The sequence below is a fragment of the Tasmannia lanceolata genome, unplaced genomic scaffold (genome assembly GCF_043159265.1).
Source record: "Tasmannia lanceolata isolate RefF3 unplaced genomic scaffold, GAP_Taslan_0.1 ptg000007l, whole genome shotgun sequence".
Taxonomy (NCBI): Eukaryota; Viridiplantae; Streptophyta; class Magnoliopsida; order Canellales; family Winteraceae; genus Tasmannia; species Tasmannia lanceolata.
The window spans coordinates 15,269,393-15,288,206 of NW_027518684.1; the positions used below are offsets into that span (position 1 = coordinate 15,269,393).

The window sequence follows — 18,814 nt, forward strand, 5'->3', positions numbered from 1 at the left end:
AAACTGGTTTTGTAATGAGCAAGGCACCATCTTTTAGCATTAAAACTCCCCTATCTTTTTGGCAATTCCGCGTTAACTAGTAAACTTCTTAGGAGCCTTGTGTTAACACACCATCAGGGATCTGATAAACTCTCTTTAGAAGCTAATTTTAGGAAACCCACTTGTTTAAATCACCTTATAATATTCCAAATAGAGTTGTGGGCCACTGATCAAACCTGTTTTCACGTCTTCCATTCTCCTCCTTCTTACGTCCTTTTCAGTTTCAAACCTATTCATTCATATTCCCATCTTCTCAATTAGACTAGTAGAGATCTAGAGTTTTTTTTTTTTTTTTTTTTTTTTTTTTTTTGGCCTTTTTAACCATCCAAATTCAAGAAACCCATCTCGGTTCCGGTGAGACCCATTTTGGATTTTCGATCAGAACCTTGAAAATATTAATATTTTTCTTTTGGGTCGATTGTTTAGAGGATGCTTTATTTAGGAGAGTTGAGTTGAGACTCATTCTATTCCTAGAGTTGGTTTGGTTTGTAAGGAGATTTAGGAGTTATTCTAAATATTATTTTTGTTACAACTTAAACTTTATCGGTGGAGTCCCTCTATACTACTATCATCGTCTTCAACCAAATTTAGCAGTGTAATTGTGTTCTTACACTTACAAAAACAAAAGGTTAGAATTACTCCCAAAGCTTCTAAATCAAACCAACTGTTAAACTACCAATTACTCTATAAGCTTAAGCCGTTGGAGAAGGTGTTATTAAGGAGCAGTTTGGATACACGGATTTTAGAATCTTGAATTTCCTCAAAATTGTAGATGGGAGATGAGAGAAGAAAGAGACCAGCCGTTGTTTTTTTATTTCTAGCACTTTTTTCCGACAGCAAGAGAGCAGGCGACTGTCCCATGTTTCCAGGTTTTAGAAATCTCAGGACGCGGGAAATATTTCTAAAACCTGGATTTCTTACCTAAAATCCAAGAAACGCTGCCAGGATAGCATAAAACAGCCTGATCATGAACCCTATTTTACACTATTTTCAAACTAAAACTTGAATTCTAAAATCGGCATATCCAGGTTTTTAGAATCCAGGTTTTAGTTTGAAAATAGTGTAAAAGAGGGTTCATGATCAGGCTGTTGTATGCTATCCTAACAGTGTTTCTTGAATTTCAAGTAAGAAATCTAGGTTTTAGAAATCTCTCCCCCATCTTGAGATTTTTATAACCTAGAAAATGGGACGATCTCCTGATCTCTTGCTGTCAGGAAGAAGGGCGAGAAATCAGAAAACGACGGCTGGTCTCTTTCTTCTCTCATCTCCCATGTACAATTTTGAGGAAATCCAAGATTGTAAAATCCGTGTATCCAAACAGCCCCTAAATCTTTTATACTTTAACACTCCCCCTCACATGTGGCACCTCTTTTTTAGGGTTAACCTACACATGGCACATGTGGCCCCTCTTTTTGGTTTGGTCGTTGCATGTGGACTTTTGCTGATACCATGTTAAACTACCAATTATTCCATAAGCTTAAGCCGTTAGAGAAGGTGTTATTAGATCTTTCATACTTTAACACCAACTCCTACGTAAAAGAAATAGGATGACTCCCAACCTTCTAAATAAAATAAACTTAAAGATTACACGTACATCGCATGCAGTTTTTTCATTATAAAGGTGTTTTCAAAATACTCATTTGGATGCTCCCATCAAAACTGATTGGAGCCTTTTCTCGCCGCAATCCAATTGGAGTGCAGCAGTTATTTTGCTACATCTCTTTGTGGATTGTCTTGCTCCGATCAAAACATTAATAGTAGTTTGGATGATTAATTGTTTGCTAAGGCATTGGATCTTTTTGGCCAGAATTCAATCTTGAAGCATCACTATCTAGCGACACTAGACATGGATATGAAGTCCGATACTCTTGATTACTGGTGGATATTCTTCGGCGCTGCAAAATCAGATATCTTTGATGTGATCGAGTTTGTGATTACTGTCGCGGCATCTGATTATCCAAAGGAGTTCCGAATGCGGAGAGATAGAATTGCCGAGAAGCTCTACCCATTTCAGATCAGAGTTTTGGCTGCGATCACGTCAAGCCAGCAGTTTCAGAAGTGGATAATGCTGTGTTTAAGGGTGGTTTTGGTATTGATGGTAGTTTTGAGGGAGCTGTGTTTGGTGGGAAGACAAGCGAAGTGAATAGTAGACCGACCGAGGGCAGTGACATTGCGTTTGATCATCAGTTGATCAATTCCATCTGCGAGGAGATTGAAGACATGGGTCAGATTGTTGGGGAGGTTTTGAGGATCAAAGAGATTCTTAGCAATAATCAGGATGAGGTTGATCTCCAATTCCCTTTTGCCCATTTGTATATATTTGTGTCTATTTCTTATGTTGGTTCTGTTAGTAGCGCTTTGGTGATCATTTTATTAGAATATATAATTGACTATAAATTCTCTGATTTGTTGCTTGGTTATATATATAGGATCATCCCAACCCTTCAAACTGTGGAGGCAAAAATGGACAAATTTGTGAAGGTTTTTACACGTTCATTTTTGCCTCCACAAATCGTAGGGTTGGGGTGATCCTATGGAGCTGATTTTTGGTGGACACCCTATCTATGTGAGGGCCAATCAAATGAATGGTTTGGATCACCCAAACAATGTGGGCCCACTGTATTTTAAGCCGGCGGTGTAGCTAAGTTGATAAGCCCTCACAGTGATAGGGTGTGCCCAAAAAATCAGCTCCATTGGATGATCCCAACCCTTCAAACTATGGAGGCAAAAATGGACAGATTTGTGAAGGTTTTTACACGTCCATTTTTGCCTCAACAAATCATAGGGTTGGGATGATCCTATGGAGCTGATTTTTTAGGCACACCCTATCTATGTGAGGGCCCATCAAATGAATGGTTTGCATCACCAAAACAATGTGGGGCCCACTGTATTTTAATGCGTCGGTGTAGCTAAGTTAGCTACACGTATGTGTAGCTACACTTCTCTCTCTCTCTCTCTCTATATATATATATATATATATATATATATAGGGAAATGTGAGTGTACTTAGTCGAGTAGATAAGCTTATCTACTTGGTCGGGTTAAAAACAGTGGGGGCTCATATTTTTTGGGTGATCCAAACCATTCATTTGAAAGGCCCTTACCTAGATAGGGTGTCCATAAGAAATCAGCCTCATAGGATCATCCTAACCCATCCAACAGTGGAGGAAAAAATGGGCAGATTTGTGGACAAACTGTGTTTTTCCCATTTTTCCCTCCACATTTGGATGATCCTATGGGGCTGATTTTTTGTGGACACCTTATCTAGGTAAGGGCCTTTCAAATGAATGGTTTGGATCACCCAAAAAATGTGGGCCCCCACTGTTTTTAACCCAACCGAGTAGATAAGCTTATCTACTCGATTGAGTATGCTCACCATATATATATAGTTGTTTAATTGAAAAGAAAATTATATATAATATGAATTATGTGAGTTGTTACTTGATTATAGTTGATCTGATGAAAAATTTCTTGTTTAATTTGGGGGTTTATATTTGTATGATTTTAAGATCTGTTTTCTGCAGTGTTATTCAATCTGTTTTCTCGTTTATGGAGATGTTAGGATTAGATACTATTTCCTTTATATAAAGTAGTAACAGTGTATACAACTCAATTCAACTCAACAAAGCCTTTGTCCCAAACTAGTTGGGGTCGGCTAAATGAATCCTTTAGAAAAAATTTCATGAAGAAGGTGGAAGGAATCTACCCGGCTCTAATCATTTTATCCTATCCAAGGTCATGTTCTCTGTTATGTTCCAAGCTATCAAGTATTTCCTCACTGTTTCTACCCAAGTTGTTTTCGGTCTGCCCCTACCTCTTTTTACTCCATCAATTTGGCACGAGTCGCCTCTTCTCATCGGAGTATCCACAGGCCTACGTTGGATATATCCAAACCATCTTAAGCGGTGCTCTCTCATCTTCTCCTCAATTGGTGCCACTGCCACCCCCACCTTTTTATAGATGTTTTCATTTTTAATTCTATCTAACCTTGTGTGGCCGCACATCCATCTAAGCATTCGCATCTCCGCTACACTCATCTGCAGATGTTATTTGGATTATATTCATTTTTGATTCTATCTTACCTTCTCATGTGTTTGGATTATAAGGTTTTTTAGTAATGATTTTAATTGATGTTTGATTAATATATTATTTATAGGTGTTAGTAGATAGTATTGCTCTTTTTTATTATTATTACTTTTTTACTTCTCTGGGATTTGATTTTGATTGGAGTTTCTTTCTTTGTTGTTGTTTACAGTCCGATGATGTACTGTTTGGGTCTTTCAGGAGACTTCAGTTGATGACGCTGTTTGTGGAAATTTTGAAGGTTCGAATTGGATCTTTTCTTATTGAAATTATTTTATAATTAAGTTTCAAAAAGCATGAATTTATGCATGCAATTTCAAATTAATGGTGATGTGCAAAGCTGAGTTTTCATTGGAAATTTACCATTTTCTCTCAGGAAACGGAGATTGGCAAGGCTGTTAATAACTTTTGCAAGTGTCGGTCAAAGAGGATTCGTCAGCTTGCCCGCGTTCTTATTGAGTATGTTTTCTTTTGCATTGCTGGAAATTCATTGAAATCTTTACCTCTTGCTTGCATATTCATTTCGATTTTCTTTTGTCGGTTAATACCTTCACTTAGTAATTGGATACCTTCATTTTCTTTTGTCGGTTAATACCTTCATTTTGGTGTTAATCATGATGATCAGTGATGTGCTTAGCAGAGGGAGGGAGGAAGATAAACTAGCAGTTAACACTCACAAAAAATGTGAAATTAGATGATATCTCAGTTGCATGTAACTAAATGCAGCCATTTTAGTAAAAAAAAAAACATAACTGGTAGTGATGTTGTGGGTTCAAACTAATTAAATGTTTATACTTTACAATAAAATAGATGTACAGAGATATTATATGGTGTGTGGGCATTAAGTCAAATATTTTTTCAAAGCATGCAGTGGGACCCACTTCATAGGATGACCCAAATTAAACGCTAATTTATCGGGCCACAACGTAAATAGATAGTCTCCATAGGATGATCCTAACCCTCCGATCTACAGTGGTTCCAATAATGTGCAGTCCCTCTACAGATCATAGGGTTAGGATCAATTCTATGAAAATATTTTCAAGGTGCAGCCTATTTACATCATGGCCTAGTAAATGAGAGGTTTGGATCATCCTATGAAGTGGGCCCCACTATACTTTTTAAAAAATTCGGGGACTTTACGCCCCCACCATGTGCAAATTATTGAAGTCACCCCCGATGGGAGTAGATTTTGATGCATATCCATAGTAACTATCTGATTTTAATTTCTTGGCCCTCTAAGTAGAAAGGCTGTGCCCTAAAAATCTATGATCTTAACCCTCTGATTCGTGGAGGTTGGTATGAATGTATGATTTGTTTTTTGAATTTTCTGTGTTATCCCATTTTACACTAGATATATCGGATGGTTAGGATTATCCTATGGAGATGATTCATGGAACAAATGAACGATTTAGATCATCCAAGTTAGTAGGCCCCACGCAGACATAATATATCATTTTCCAAATTAGAGGCGTATTCACACCCTTTTTTTACTTGGGACAGCCCCCTCAAGTGTAGAAGGGTAGTCATAAATACACTACAGCGTCAAATTTTTCTTAACGAACTGATAAGGGTATTTTTGTCATTACAGGCAATATCTATTTTTACCAAAAAGGAAACATGCATGCGTGAATGTCTAAGACATTTATCTCCATTGGTATATAAAAGCAGCCAAAACTAATCAAACCTTCTATTTTCAGTCCCCCAAGGTATTCATTATTCATTCCCTTCTCCTGAATTATAAAGTGGAGATAGAGAGATACTAAATTTACTGGGTTTTTTTTTTTTTGACATTTTCCGATCGGCATTCTAAAAAACCATCTCAGTTCTAGTAAAACCCAGTTTCTATTTTCGATCAGAACCGTGAAAATATTAATATTTTCCTTGTGGGTCGGTTGCTAAAGGGTTTTTTTTGGCTACAATCCAATAGGGAAAAATACTCTCCAAACATCTCTTGGGGGATTGTCTGATAGTTTGGATCGTTCACTTAGGCATTGATTAGTTTTTGCCAGAATTCAATCTTGAGGCATCACTGTCTAAGTGTCTATTGACATGGATACGAAGTTCGATACTCTTGATTACTGGCGAATATTCTTCGGCGCTGCAAATCAGATATCTTTGATGTGATCGAGTTCGCGATCCTTGTCGAGGCATCTGATTGTCCAAAGGAGTTCCAAACACGTAGAGATAGAATTGCCGAGAAGCTCTACTCATGTCGAATTACTCATGGTTTTGGTTGCGATCATGTCGATCCGGTAGGTCCAGAAGAGAATTATGGTGAGTTTAAGGGTGGTTTTGGTGTTGATGGTGGTTTTGAGGGAGCTGTGTCTGATGGGAAGGTGAGCAAAGTGATTAGTAGCTCGACCGAGGGGTTTGATGATCAATCGATCAATTGCATCTACGAGGAGGTGGATGCACTGATTGCGGAGATTGAAGACAAGGGTCAAATTGTTGGGGAGGTTCTGAGGATTAAAGAGGTTCTTAGCAATAGTCAGGATGAGGTTGATCTCTAATTCTCTTGTGCCCATTTGTATATGTTTGTGTCTATTTCTTATGTTGCTTCTATTAGTAGCTCTTAATTTGGTGATGATTTTATTAGAATACATGATTGACTATGAATTCTTTGATTCATTGCTGGGTTATATACAGTTGATTAGATGAGAAGAAAATAATATATAATATGATATATGTGAGTTGTTACATGATTACAGTTGATCTGATGAGAAATTTCTTGTTTGGGAGATTTATATTTGTAGGATTTTCAGAAAGATTTTGTGCAAGGTTATTTAATTATTGTTTTTATTGTGGGGATATTATGATAAGATATTGTTGTTTCCTTTATATTACTAATGGTGTTTGATTAATACCTTCTCTTGTGTGTTTAAATTATGAGTTTTTTTTTTTCAGTAATGATTTTAAATGATGTATGATTTATATATTATTTATAGAGGTGGTGTTATCAGATAGGATTGCTCATTTCCCACTTTTATGTGATTTGATTTTGATTAGAGTTTCTTTCTTTGTTGTTGTTTACAGTCTGATGGTGTACTGTTTGAGTCGTTGACGAGGCTTCAGTTGATGGAGCTATCTGTGGAAATTTTGAAGGTTCGATTTAGATCTTTTCTTGTTGATCTTATTTTATAATTAAGTTTGGAAAAGCATGAGTATGTGCAGATCAGTTTCTAGTTCATGGTGATTTGCAAAGTTAAATTGTTTATTGAAAATTTACCATTTTCTCTTAGGAAACGGAGATTGGGAAGGCTGTTAACATTTTCCGGAAGCGTGGGACAGAGAAGATTCGCCAGCTTGTGCGTGTTCTTATCAAGTATGTTTTCTTTTGCATTGCTAGAAATTCATTGACATCTTTAGTGCTTGCTTGCGGGCTTATTTTGATTTTTTTTATTTGTGTTGGTTAAAATATTCTTTAGTAGTTAGATATCATATGTGATAGTTATAGTAAGGGAGAAGACCCATAACAGACCCTCCCTTATTTCTTTTGTGTTTATTGATGGCATTTTCTAAGTGGTTTATTTTCCATCATATTTATGAAATGGATTAGCATATCCATTTTCTTCTTTATACACCCGACTCATATAGGTGTATAATGACTTTCTTAAATATCTCTTGAATGACCTACAAATCATTTTCTAATATATTGATATAGATGTTTTCATTTAGGTGATCATGTTTGTGTTGTGAAAAAATATTTTTTTTCTTAAATCTATAAATTTAGAGATTTTTGGTGTGAAAATTTGTTGTTTTCTACAATTTTTTAAATGAGTCATTATCCATGCTAAAAAATATAAATCCAACCTGACCCGACAAGAGAAACTATCTCGGGGAGAGTCGGGTGTTTGAATCTTGGGTTTTCCCATAAAAAATTAGACTCAACCCGAGATAATTTCTCGGGTTGGGTAGGGTTTTGGAAAACCCGACCCGCACGACCCGAGTTGCAACCCTAGCCACAGGTCAAGGCATGGAGTTCCTAGCTCTAACCTCTAAGCCATGGAGCTTGTATTCATAGCAATTTTTAGTTATCTTCAAATAGTTTATATGCCATGTTCAAATATTATTTTTCATGGATGGATTAGCCATTAGGGTACGTAGAGCACTTCAGATTTCTTTAGTAGTGACCTATAGTTTGATGGACTGATTGAATTTTCTGTAATTTAATCTCAAAACATATTGTTCTTTTTGTAATTGTCAGCCAATACTTACAGTCTAAACTATTTATTGTGTATTGCAGTGGGTGGAAGAAGATGGTCGATGAATGGGTTAACGCTACGGAAGCTATTACAGGTAGGAATTCTTTATTTGTGTTGTACAAGTTATGAATATTTCTTGGAGTTCTGAAATTGCATACCACTGGCATACTTAGTGGACTTAAAATTATTGAATGTAGGAGGTTCGTCAAATTCTGTGAATCCTTCTGCTGTGGATGAAGATGGTCTCCCCTCTGCCCCTCTAGATGATGGGGCTTTCTTGACGACTTCCATAGAGCTCTCTCAGGTAGATTAAGTTTGATACAAAAAACTAATTTTCCCCTTCCAAGCAAAGTAATATTCTACTTCATTTTATTCTGTTTCTCTACAATGATAAACTGACTGTCCTCTTCAATTGTGTTTCAGGTCTGTACCAATCCAAAGTTCTTCGATGGGATGGATGATGATGGAAGTGAGTTTTTTTTTTTTTTTTTGACATCTTTTCTGAACCCTCTCTAGTTAATGTTGGATGATTATTTCCTATTAAATTCCAAGGTCTTAATTAATCATTTTGCTGGGCATTTTGGGCAGATCTTCAAAACAGTGAGGAATTTGAGAAGAATGATGAGAACACAAGGAAAACCACGTCAAAAACGCATACTTCTAATAGGAAGTTTCAGAATCTACATGAGGCAAGCATACCAAAGGGAGATAAGAATCAGCTGAGAAAACAAGAAAACCAAGCCCTCCAATACTGACTTTGAACCAGGAAGACTGTCAAATCTTAGCACGGAGAATACAGCTAAGGGAGATACAATGTTACCGCAACAGTTGGACGTGGTTCTGGTTCAAAAGAAGCCTCTTAGCAGTTTTCAAGATGTAAGTATTACAATGCAACTCCATCTGGTCACTATTAGGATGTAAATTTGTTTATTCTGATCAAGTACACAATTTTTTATTTCATGTGTCAAATCATCTGACCTCTGCACATTGGTTTTCAGAAATCAAAGAATTCAGACGAATCGTCGATCCTAGTGAAGCTCGAGGCTGCAAAGAGGAAACTTCAAGAAGGGTACCAAAAAGCTGAGCATGGTATGTTGGCTTATGATTTATGTGACTCCTATTATATTCAGGACCTCTTTGAGTCTTGGATTGATTTAATAGCTATTGTAATTTCTTTTGTGACAGCAAAGAAGAAACGAGCAATACAGGTCATCGACGAAGGTGATCTTCCTCAGCAGGGACTTGGTCATATAAACTCCCACGCTAGAATCAATACCCATACTCGACATTGGAAAATGGGGTGTCATTCCATTTCTAAGCTCAAAATGGAAGAAAACCTTACTGCAACTAGTTCAGGTGCGATGTCTTTGAACCCATTTGAATCATACATCAAAATTATGCTAATGCTTGGCCTTTTAGATAATTAACACAATCTACTATTGCCAGGAAAAAGTTGACTTCTGCTCTTGATCAAAATGGACGAGAAGCAGGACTGCGGAACTTTTTTTCCTCTCATTGTAACGATGGGTTGAGATTTAGATAAATTTATGTATGTAGTAAATGATTGAAACCGCGACATGAACTATAGTTGATCCAATTGAAGTTAATGATTTGTTACTGAGATATATGAATCAAAAGTCCTGTACACAAACCCATGTAATTTTTCTTGTTTATATACGCAATTTACATCATATTATTTGTATATATATGTACAAAATAGACCCAATTTTCATCATATATATGTACAGAATAGCACTAGCGATCAAGTACATTCTCATAGATATGTATGAGAATAACACACAAGATGGGTGATGTCCTATTTATACTCGACAGCTAAGATAAGCTATCTAAGGTATCCCTCAGATACATCGCTCCCATATAGATGAATGTATCTGAGGGATACCTCAGATAGCTTATCTGAGCTGTCGAGTAGAAATAGGGTACGTGCCACTGTTGTTTGGGTGATGTTAAATATTGATTCTACAGGACCTAACATAGATATGGTGTTCAGAAAAAATCATCTCCATAGGATCATGCTAACCCTTGATTTGTGGAGGTATAAAATGGACGGCTATAAAATGAGTCCATTTGTGTCTTCACAAAGCAAATGGTTAGGATGATCCTATGGAGAAGATTTTTTAGGGGCACCCTATCTATGTTGGTCCTATGGAATGAATGGGTTGGATGAGTCAAAGAACATGGTGATGTTCTATTTATACTCAATAGCTCAGATAAGCTATCTGAGGTATCCCAAACCTCCAACCCGAACCCGACCCGAACTTAACCCGGGTTGGGAAAACTCAACCTGAACCCGAACCTGACCTGAACTCAACCCGACCCGATCCGAGTTGCACCCCTTAACGTCGCCAGACATGCAATTATTACCTTTAAAACTTGTCTAGTAGTCTCTAGGGATTTGGATGCTAAATTGGCAACCAAAAACCATAAAGACACCAAAAAGTCCATTTTTTTCCTTGAGGAGGCGAGGCATGTGGCAACCAAACAGTCATAGGAAAGCCAAGGAATGCAAGTATAATTCTGAGAGCTGCCCTTGATTGGCCACAAGCACAAAAGCTGTGGAGAGTTATTTCGGTTTCCAGTCAAATTACCAAAATACCTATACATAATCATGGTTTAAAATTTCGGTTTCAGTAACCGTTTTGGACCCCACCAAAAACCGAAATTTGGTAATTTGGTTCCAAATTCCGGACAGAAATTCCAAAATTTTGTATCACTTTTTTTTTTAATAAATAATGTCATTAAACCGAAATTTCCGAAAGGGCGAAAAATGGAATTTCGGAAAATTCCGGTTTCGGTCCCCACCGGTATCCGAAATTTCGGATTTCGGTTGAAATTTTAAACCATGTACATAATTAGTGTTTATATAATAATAGGCAATTTTCGATGCTAAAAAATGACCCAAAATATACTATAATTCAATTCTCCGACCGTCTTTCAGCAGCTGAAGTCTACTTTGATATGATTTTGTCATGGCAGAGACACAACTCACATTTTCGCATTTGGTAGCTGGTTAGGGCTTTAGCGGGGGTGGTATTTATTTAAAAATTCTACGCTTAAAACACAGGTATTTTTGTCATTATCTGCAAAATGCCTTCTGCGATGGACGCTAACAAATCCCACTTGTAAATTATAACTAGGAGACTGTTCATGAAAATAAGTAGAAGAAAATCATGGTAAATAAGCCTCAGTAGCAGCAGTACCTATCTACCCTATCGGGTTGAATCAACATTTCTACAATTCATCACTTTCCTTGGAAATTTGGTGGAAAGTTGAATTTTTTTACTGCCAAACTGCTTGATCCAAACATCAGATTTCATACGATAAGTGGGGCATACAAACACGTGACAGCTACTTCCATCATATAATCTCACATGACAAACTCACGGTAAATAATCTGTAAAGTTAATGTTTTTCCCCATTAAAAAAATCCATGTTAATGGATCAAGCGGTTGACATAAAAAAAAAACCCACTTTCCATGTTCTTCATTAGGAATGTGATGCAACCAAACAGTAGTCATTGCATGAAATGAGCCCATTTTCCTCGACCAGTGATGATGACAAAGAAGCCACTTTAGGTTTCTCTGTCATTGTTTGTTTGCATGTTAGTTTGGGGTGTAGAGACAACTTCATCCACACTGACAGTATCTTAAAAGCTACACTATAAAAAGCTCTCATGTATTCAGTGAAGTAAAAATATGCAGCTAACACAGCAGAGCATGGAACAGAGACTCTTGTACTCCCTTACAAATTCTAAAACTCAAACAAGAAGTAATAAACTCCAACATCTTCCATATGTAACCCAGATTTAAAACAAGTAAAAAAAGGCAAAATGCCTTAACTCCTACTACTACTACCATCCAAACTTCCAAGTTGGGAGATAAGGATATACCATAGCATCAGAATTCATAGAGCAGCTTCATTCTAATTTCATCCTTTTTTCAAAAGCTTCACATCTCCTGAAGCCCTTCTTCTTCCTCATCCTCATAATCACCTTCCTCATCAGCCGTCGCGTCCTGGTACTGCTGATACTCCGACACCAGATCATTCATATTGCTTTCAGCCTCCGTGAATTCCATCTCGTCCATTCCCTCTCCAGTGTACCAATGCAAGAAAGCTTTCCTTCTAAACATGGCCGTAAACTGCTCTGACACTCTCTGAAACATCTCCTGAATTGAGGTCGAGTTTCCAATAAAAGTCGAAGCCATGGACAGACCCGTAGGAGGGATGTCACAAACACTCGACTTCACATTGTTGGGGATCCATTCAACAAAGTAAGACGAGTTCTTGTTCTGCACATTGATCATCTGCTCATCTACTTCCTTGGTGCTCATCTTGCCTCTGAACATGGCAGAGGCAGTCAAGTAGCGGCCATGGCGGGGATCAGCAGCACACATCATGTTCTTGGAGTCCCACATTTGCTGGGTCAGCTCGGGGACGGTCAGAGCACGGTACTGCTGAGACCCACGTGAGGTAAGAGGGGCAAAACCGACCATGAAGAAGTGGAGACGGGGGAATGGGATTAGGTTGACGGCGAGCTTTCGGAGGTCAGAGTTTAGCTGACCAGGGAACCTCAGGCAGCAAGTAACGCCACTCATTGTTGCAGAGATCAAGTGGTTCAGATCACCAACTGAGAGAAAATTCAGTAATAGGTTGTCATTATAATAAATATATGCGCAATGAGAAGCATTAAATGAAAATATGAACCTCAATGATTCTAGACTTCAAACACATATCAAGAGCAGTCAAATACATTAGCAGACATAATGTGATTTCGCATATAAATTTCAGATTAGTGTATCATCTGCGACGGCCCTGTTTGATTTGGATTTTTGAATTGATTTTGAGTTGAAAACTAAATATAAGACTCGGAATTAAACACAATTAGAAGAACAATAATCGGTTATGGACTTAAAATTGATTCTCAAAATCTGAAATGAAAAATGCCTTAACTAATACCTGACATATGCTCACAAAACAAATTGTACCTACAGATCAAGAAGTAGCTATACAACTTAATGTAAGTTCTAAAAAAGTCATATGGTCATTTATATCTCAGAATAGATATTGACCATAGGAAGGACGAGTGAACTTTTTACATCTTTGAGCATCATTGTTCAACAAACCATGTGCATTGTATTGATCTACTGACAGCTTGGTCAGTCTTTTGGCGCATTCATTCAGTTGAAAGATCTCAAGTTCTAGAGAAACAGATCCAGTAGAGAGCCCGTCCCTTTCATACCATGAATGCCACACCTAAACTAAATAAATAAAGGAGTGTGATATCGTGTGTTAATACTTAAGACTAGGCGACAGTAAGGTTCGGGTGACATTTGCCCTCATATTCTGATTACAAAACCCCTTGAATCAACATATTATTATATGGGGAAATGTCATTTTTAACTTGAAGCATCGGCTTGAAAAAAAAATAATTTTATAAACTAAAATCTGAGATAGCTACATGGGAAGTCATTTTTATTTTTTACTTCTAATAAGCACATAATATGAAAAAATATAGAATAATTAATGGGTTTTCCATACAGCCAAAATTACTAATTGCCAACATCCAAGTCCACATAGAACACCCTAGTAAGAAAAAACATCCAAGTCTACATAAAACACCCTAGTAAGAAATAAACAACCCAATGCAATGCACTCAAGAAAAAACCAATGAAAAAATATATTCAAGATACTCCAGAAATAAACCCCATGTAATGAACTGAAGAAATAACTAAGAAAAAAAGAGTCATTCAAGATACTTTCGGTATGTTTGTTTTCCAAGTTGCTTTTCAGGCCCAGCAAAAAAACAGCTGTCATATACCATAGATGGTACACTTTCAGTCTTTATATTTTCCCAGCAGCACCTTTCACTCAAGCCGAAAATGATAGCTGCCATAATTACAGCAAACCCTATCTCTGTTTGGTCGCAGGTATTTACCTCTGAGAATAGTGGTATTAGTCAACAGGGATGAGGCAAGCCTTGAATTTACCTAGAACTTAACTCGTAGAATAGTGGTAGTAAGTAGTGTTTGCTTGTCAACCTCGTACAGCAGTGGTATGGAGTGTCATTACAGAGAGAGAGAGAGAGAGAGAGAGAGAGAGAGAGAGAGAGAGAGATCCAAGCAAAAAATCCACCTCTTTTGTGGTATTGGGCTTGGATTTCTTGGGAGGAGACAAGGGTGACACATCAGCAGACATGCAATGATTGAGAAGGAGACATCTCTTGTAGTCTCCAGGGATTTCAAAGCTATATTGACAACCAAACTAGGGATTTTGCTGATGTGCGACCCAAATGCCAGGCAGAAAGATCCCTGATATGCAGGTGGATAAATAACTGAAATGAAGAGCAAATTTTGTCCAAAATCAACTACAGTATATTTGTTAACTCTATCTTGAACATGCTACAAGCCTAGCTTGGGTGTAACTACAGCAAGCTAACAAGTTTAGAAATAAAAAAGTGTTTATATTGTCTTTTAGGAACAACAGTACCATCGCTCCAAGCTGAGAAGAAAAATAACCACTAGAATGCACTTATGATGAAACAAACAGTAAATCAATTGGTTCTCAGAAACAGCCTCTTACCGTAGATATTTTTTTAATCTGAGATGAAAAAACCCCAGTGGAAGGTAATATATTTGTAATTAAACAAACAGTAGATCAATAAGGCCTCAGAAACACAGTTAACTCAAAGCAATATAAATATATAATACAGCATTTATCTCACTGTGTTAGAACTTAGAAACATGTACTTATAAAGAAACAAACAGTAGATCAATGAGGCCTCAGAATTACAGTTTCTTATCATAGATATTTTTTTAACTCCAAGCAATATAAATATAAAATACAACATTTACCTCACTCGGTTAGAAAAATGAATATAACAATGTAACTCACTGAAAGATAACACAATAGTTTAAATCATTACCTATGCCATGTTCGTTTAAGATTATCACAACGAATCAGGAGTGCTAAAGCGATTATTGGACTCTAATTTAAATGTAATTATGAGTCCAATAATCGGTTTGACAGGCACTATTGGTTGGCATAATCTTAAACAAACAGGGCCTTAATAAACAATGTTGCTACAGGCACTATATATATAAAAAAGTAAACCATTTTTATAAGCGTAGAAAAAAATCCATAGAAATATGAAAGACCAGAGAAAAATTCATAAAAAAACCCATATAATACTGTAAACAAGGCCCATAAAAATTATATTGATGTATGCATTTGAAGCATATAGGCTACACTTACAGCTAGGAGTAGTTAGCTTGAGAGTTCTGAAGCAGATATCATAGAGGGCCTCATTATCCAGAACCATGCACTCATCAGCATTCTCCACAAGTTGATGAACAGATAGGGTAGCATTGTATGGCTCAACCACTGTATCAGAAACCTTAGGCGAAGGAAACACAGAGAACGTGAGCATCATCCGATCAGGATATTCTTCTCTGATCTTTGATATCAGCAAAGTCCCCATTCCAGAGCCAGTGCCTCCACCAAGAGAGTGGCACACCTGAAACCCTAATTACCAAAAACGAAAAGGGTGGGATACGTATAAATTAATGAGGGTAAAAGAAACCAAAAGTTAAGAAATAGGAAAAAAATTAAAATTCAGATTCCTTCAATTTCTGTTTCACAAATTGGATTTTGTTTCTGAACATACCCCTGGTTTTTTTTATCCAATTTGTAAAAATAAATCATGGATTTTGGGATTTCCTAGACAAAAGGATTCAGCATGGAAACCCTAACAGTGGAAAGAAAGTTAAAAGAAAAGTCCCTAAACAAAAGCAGGTCCTAAACTCAAACCCTGTATTGTTTCTTCCGATTTACGACAATATTTTCTTTTACTGATTTTGAAAATGCAATGCAAACTATTTCAATGAAATTAGAAACATCAGGAAGAAATGAAAAATAAAACAGATGAAACCATAACTGATTTTGAAAATGAGCACATAATATGAACCCTTGATCTGTTCTCTTTTACTGATTTTGAAAATGCAATGCAAAAAAATTACAACAAAATTAACAAAATCAGCAAAAACAAAACAAACAAACGATCGAAAAAAGAAACCAAAGAAAACAAGCATCAGATCCAAATAACAAACCTCTAAAAAACACCGTCTAAACCAAAACCCTAACCTTAACACAGTAAAAAAAAGATCTAAAAGAGTAATGAAGAATCCCCAACCACGAAACCCTAACCCTAACCCTAACACCATACCTTGAAGACAATCGCAGTTCTCCGCCTCCTTTCTCACAACATCTAAAACCGAATCAATAAGCTCCGCCCCCTCAGTATAATGTCCCTTGGCCCAATTATTTCCAGCACCGGACTGTCCGAAAACAAAGTTATCGGGCCGAAAGATCTGCCCGTACGGCCCAGTCCGTACACTGTCCATGGTTCCAGGCTCAAGATCCATCAGAACAGCCCGAGGAACAAATCTCCCACAAGAAGCCTCGTTGTAATACACATTGACCCGCTCCAATTGAAGATCCGAACTTCCTACGTATCTACCCGTCGGATCTATCCCATGTTCATCACAAACAACCTCCCAAAACTTAGATCCGATCTGGTTCCCACATTGTCCACCTTGTACGTGCAGGATTTCTCTCATTTTTTGTAAAGATTTCGAAAAATGCGAAACAAGAACTTGGATTGATAGAGAAATGAGAGAGAATCGAGCCCTAGAAATGTTTATATAGGGGATGGAGGAGGAAGACGGGGATATCGGACGGCTGATGTTCTTTCCCTCCTTTTTTTATTAACCGTTGGATGCCGTTAGATGGGAAGATCGGACGATTGGAGTGTTTGGTTTAGGTGCGGTTCGTTTTTTAAAAAAATCTGGGGTTTAATGACACAAATACCCCTTTACATAATTAGTGATTTTATCTTGCATATATGGTATTAAATGACCAGACTATCCTTTTTTGAAGATTTGTCCCGAAAATTTGGAGCCTTTAAAACCATATAAATATAAATAGATTCCCCTTAGATACGTAACATACGTTATAATTAATGGAGCTGCTCCATTATTTTCACTCCCCTGCAGTACGCATGCGCCCCCTATAACGTGATTTGACGTGAACATTAGGCAACTTTAACGATTTTTGACGTCAAATGGGGGCTCATGCATACTCCCCGGGGGGCGGTGAAAATATCATCACCCTATAATTAAATGCTACTGATATCGGCAATATCATATTTTGATAATTGCACAAACTCACCTTGTCTTTTATTAATCAACGAGCTGCCAACTAATAAAAAGACAAGGTGAATTAGTGCAATTTTGAAAAGATTGTAGAGCCAGTACCAGTGGCCTATTTTAAACCTTATAAATGTAGCTTTTCAATTAGCTATCAAATACTTTTGATATAATTATGAGAAATGCTAAACTCAAGGTTGCCCTTGCAAAAAATGGGCTAAACCATTGGCTACAAGCTGTAGCCAATGAAGGTGCCTTTTCTGCCCATTTTTTTGCAAAGGCCCCTTGAGTTTACCATACCTCTATATTTATTTATAGAACATATAATGACAAAATTAGCTGGCCTTTTTTTAAAACCATATGACTATAAATTTTCCTAAGCCATCAATACCATAAATATGTAAGTTTCTTTATAGCTATTATATATTTCTTATAAATCTGAATTTTCTTATGAATATAGTAAATTTCTTAATAGCTATCAAGTACCTTACATAGCCAACAACTATGCAAAAGGAATCTACATATTAATAAGAGATTTGCTCAGCCATTTAGCCATAAGCCATTTCGGGGCTCACTTTTACAAGAAAGAACAGCCACCTCGGGTAAATGTGTGGTTATTCTCTCCAGCAAATTTCAGCTCTATGTGAAATTGCCTAAAAAATCCCTATTAATAAATAGGGAATTGCTTAGTCTCCATCGCAATAAGCATTTCACGGCTGGTCTGTCGCACGTCAGACCAGCCACCTCGTGAATGAAGACAACAGCTTTTGTTTCCATTCACAAGCGACAGACCAGCCGCTAAAAGCCTTCTGCGATGGACCCTAGTAAATACTATTTTATAAATAAGTTTTCAAATCCGGAATGGATCTCTTTTTCATCTAGGCATATCTGTCAACATTGCCAAACATACCCTTTTCTATTGAATTTACCATTCCTTTTAATTATTAGTACTTAAGATTAAAACTCATTTTAAAGTTATTTACTCTTGCTTGGTCGACCAAGTCACTTGTTGAGTTGACTCATTGTCACGAATTCCCAATCTAAGTATGAGTATTGGAACTATAATCTTGACAATTCATAAAATGATATGAAATTGATGGCCTAAAAGTACAAAATCGTAGCAAATTAAACTATTAGGATCATCCAATGCAAGAGATTTTTGGATCCATGACCCGTGAGCTGATAATTCGGCTCTAGTGAAGCCCTAAAACAAAATAAATCTCCTGCATAAATTGTCTATTTTTAACATTTTGTTAAACTCATGGA

General features: G+C 37.0%; 2 protein-coding genes and 1 pseudogene across 3 annotated transcripts; 2 read left to right on the forward strand and 1 right to left on the reverse strand.

Annotated features, from left to right (window-relative positions):
• The first annotated feature begins 1,885 nt into the window (after window positions 1-1,885).
• Window positions 1,886-4,714, forward strand: LOC143880619 (putative mediator of RNA polymerase II transcription subunit 26b). The gene is made up of 4 exons (XM_077383604.1): window positions 1,886-2,097; window positions 2,142-2,385; window positions 4,295-4,363; window positions 4,499-4,714. Exons 1-4 carry the CDS (start codon window positions 1,886-1,888, stop codon window positions 4,712-4,714), a joined length of 741 nt encoding a protein of 246 aa, XP_077239719.1.
• Window positions 4,715-6,171: 1,457 nt separating this feature from the next.
• On the forward strand, window positions 6,172-9,661 carry LOC143880620 (putative mediator of RNA polymerase II transcription subunit 26b; annotated as a pseudogene). The gene is made up of 9 exons (XR_013251766.1): window positions 6,172-6,620; window positions 7,156-7,224; window positions 7,362-7,444; window positions 8,366-8,418; window positions 8,522-8,628; window positions 8,748-8,793; window positions 8,913-9,200; window positions 9,323-9,413; window positions 9,510-9,661. The product of XR_013251766.1 is annotated as a putative mediator of RNA polymerase II transcription subunit 26b (transcript).
• A 2,330-nt stretch (window positions 9,662-11,991) lies between these two features.
• On the reverse strand, window positions 11,992-17,024 carry LOC143882066 (tubulin beta-1 chain-like). The gene is made up of 3 exons (XM_077385467.1): window positions 16,567-17,024; window positions 15,597-15,866; window positions 11,992-12,972 (listed from the first exon to the last, which is right to left on the reverse strand). The coding sequence occupies exons 1-3, from the start codon at window positions 16,958-16,960 to the stop codon at window positions 12,293-12,295; spliced, it is 1,344 nt and encodes a 447-aa protein (XP_077241582.1). The 5' UTR covers window positions 16,961-17,024; the 3' UTR covers window positions 11,992-12,292.
• Between the last annotated feature and the right edge of the window lie 1,790 nt (window positions 17,025-18,814).

Bases quoted from the DNA above. Each gene is read 5' to 3' on its own strand.
- LOC143880619 (XM_077383604.1), top strand. From the start codon at position 1,886: ATGGATATGAAGTCCGATACTCTTGATTACTGGTGGATATTCTTCGGC. The intron at 2,098-2,141 runs GTGGATAATGCT...TATTGATGGTAG, and splicing joins TCAAGCCAGCAGTTTCAGAA to TTTTGAGGGAGCTGTGTTTG. The intron at 2,386-4,294 runs GTTAGTAGCGCT...TGTTGTTTACAG, and splicing joins CTATTTCTTATGTTGGTTCT to TCCGATGATGTACTGTTTGG.
- LOC143882066 (XM_077385467.1), bottom strand. From the start codon at position 16,960: ATGAGAGAAATCCTGCACGTACAAGGTGGACAATGTGGGAACCAGATC. The intron at 15,867-16,566 runs GTATGGTGTTAG...TTTGGTAATTAG, and splicing joins GAACTGCGATTGTCTTCAAG to GGTTTCAGGTGTGCCACTCT. The intron at 12,973-15,596 runs GTAAGTGTAGCC...ATTTTCTCTCAG, and splicing joins CAAGCTAACTACTCCTAGCT to TTGGTGATCTGAACCACTTG.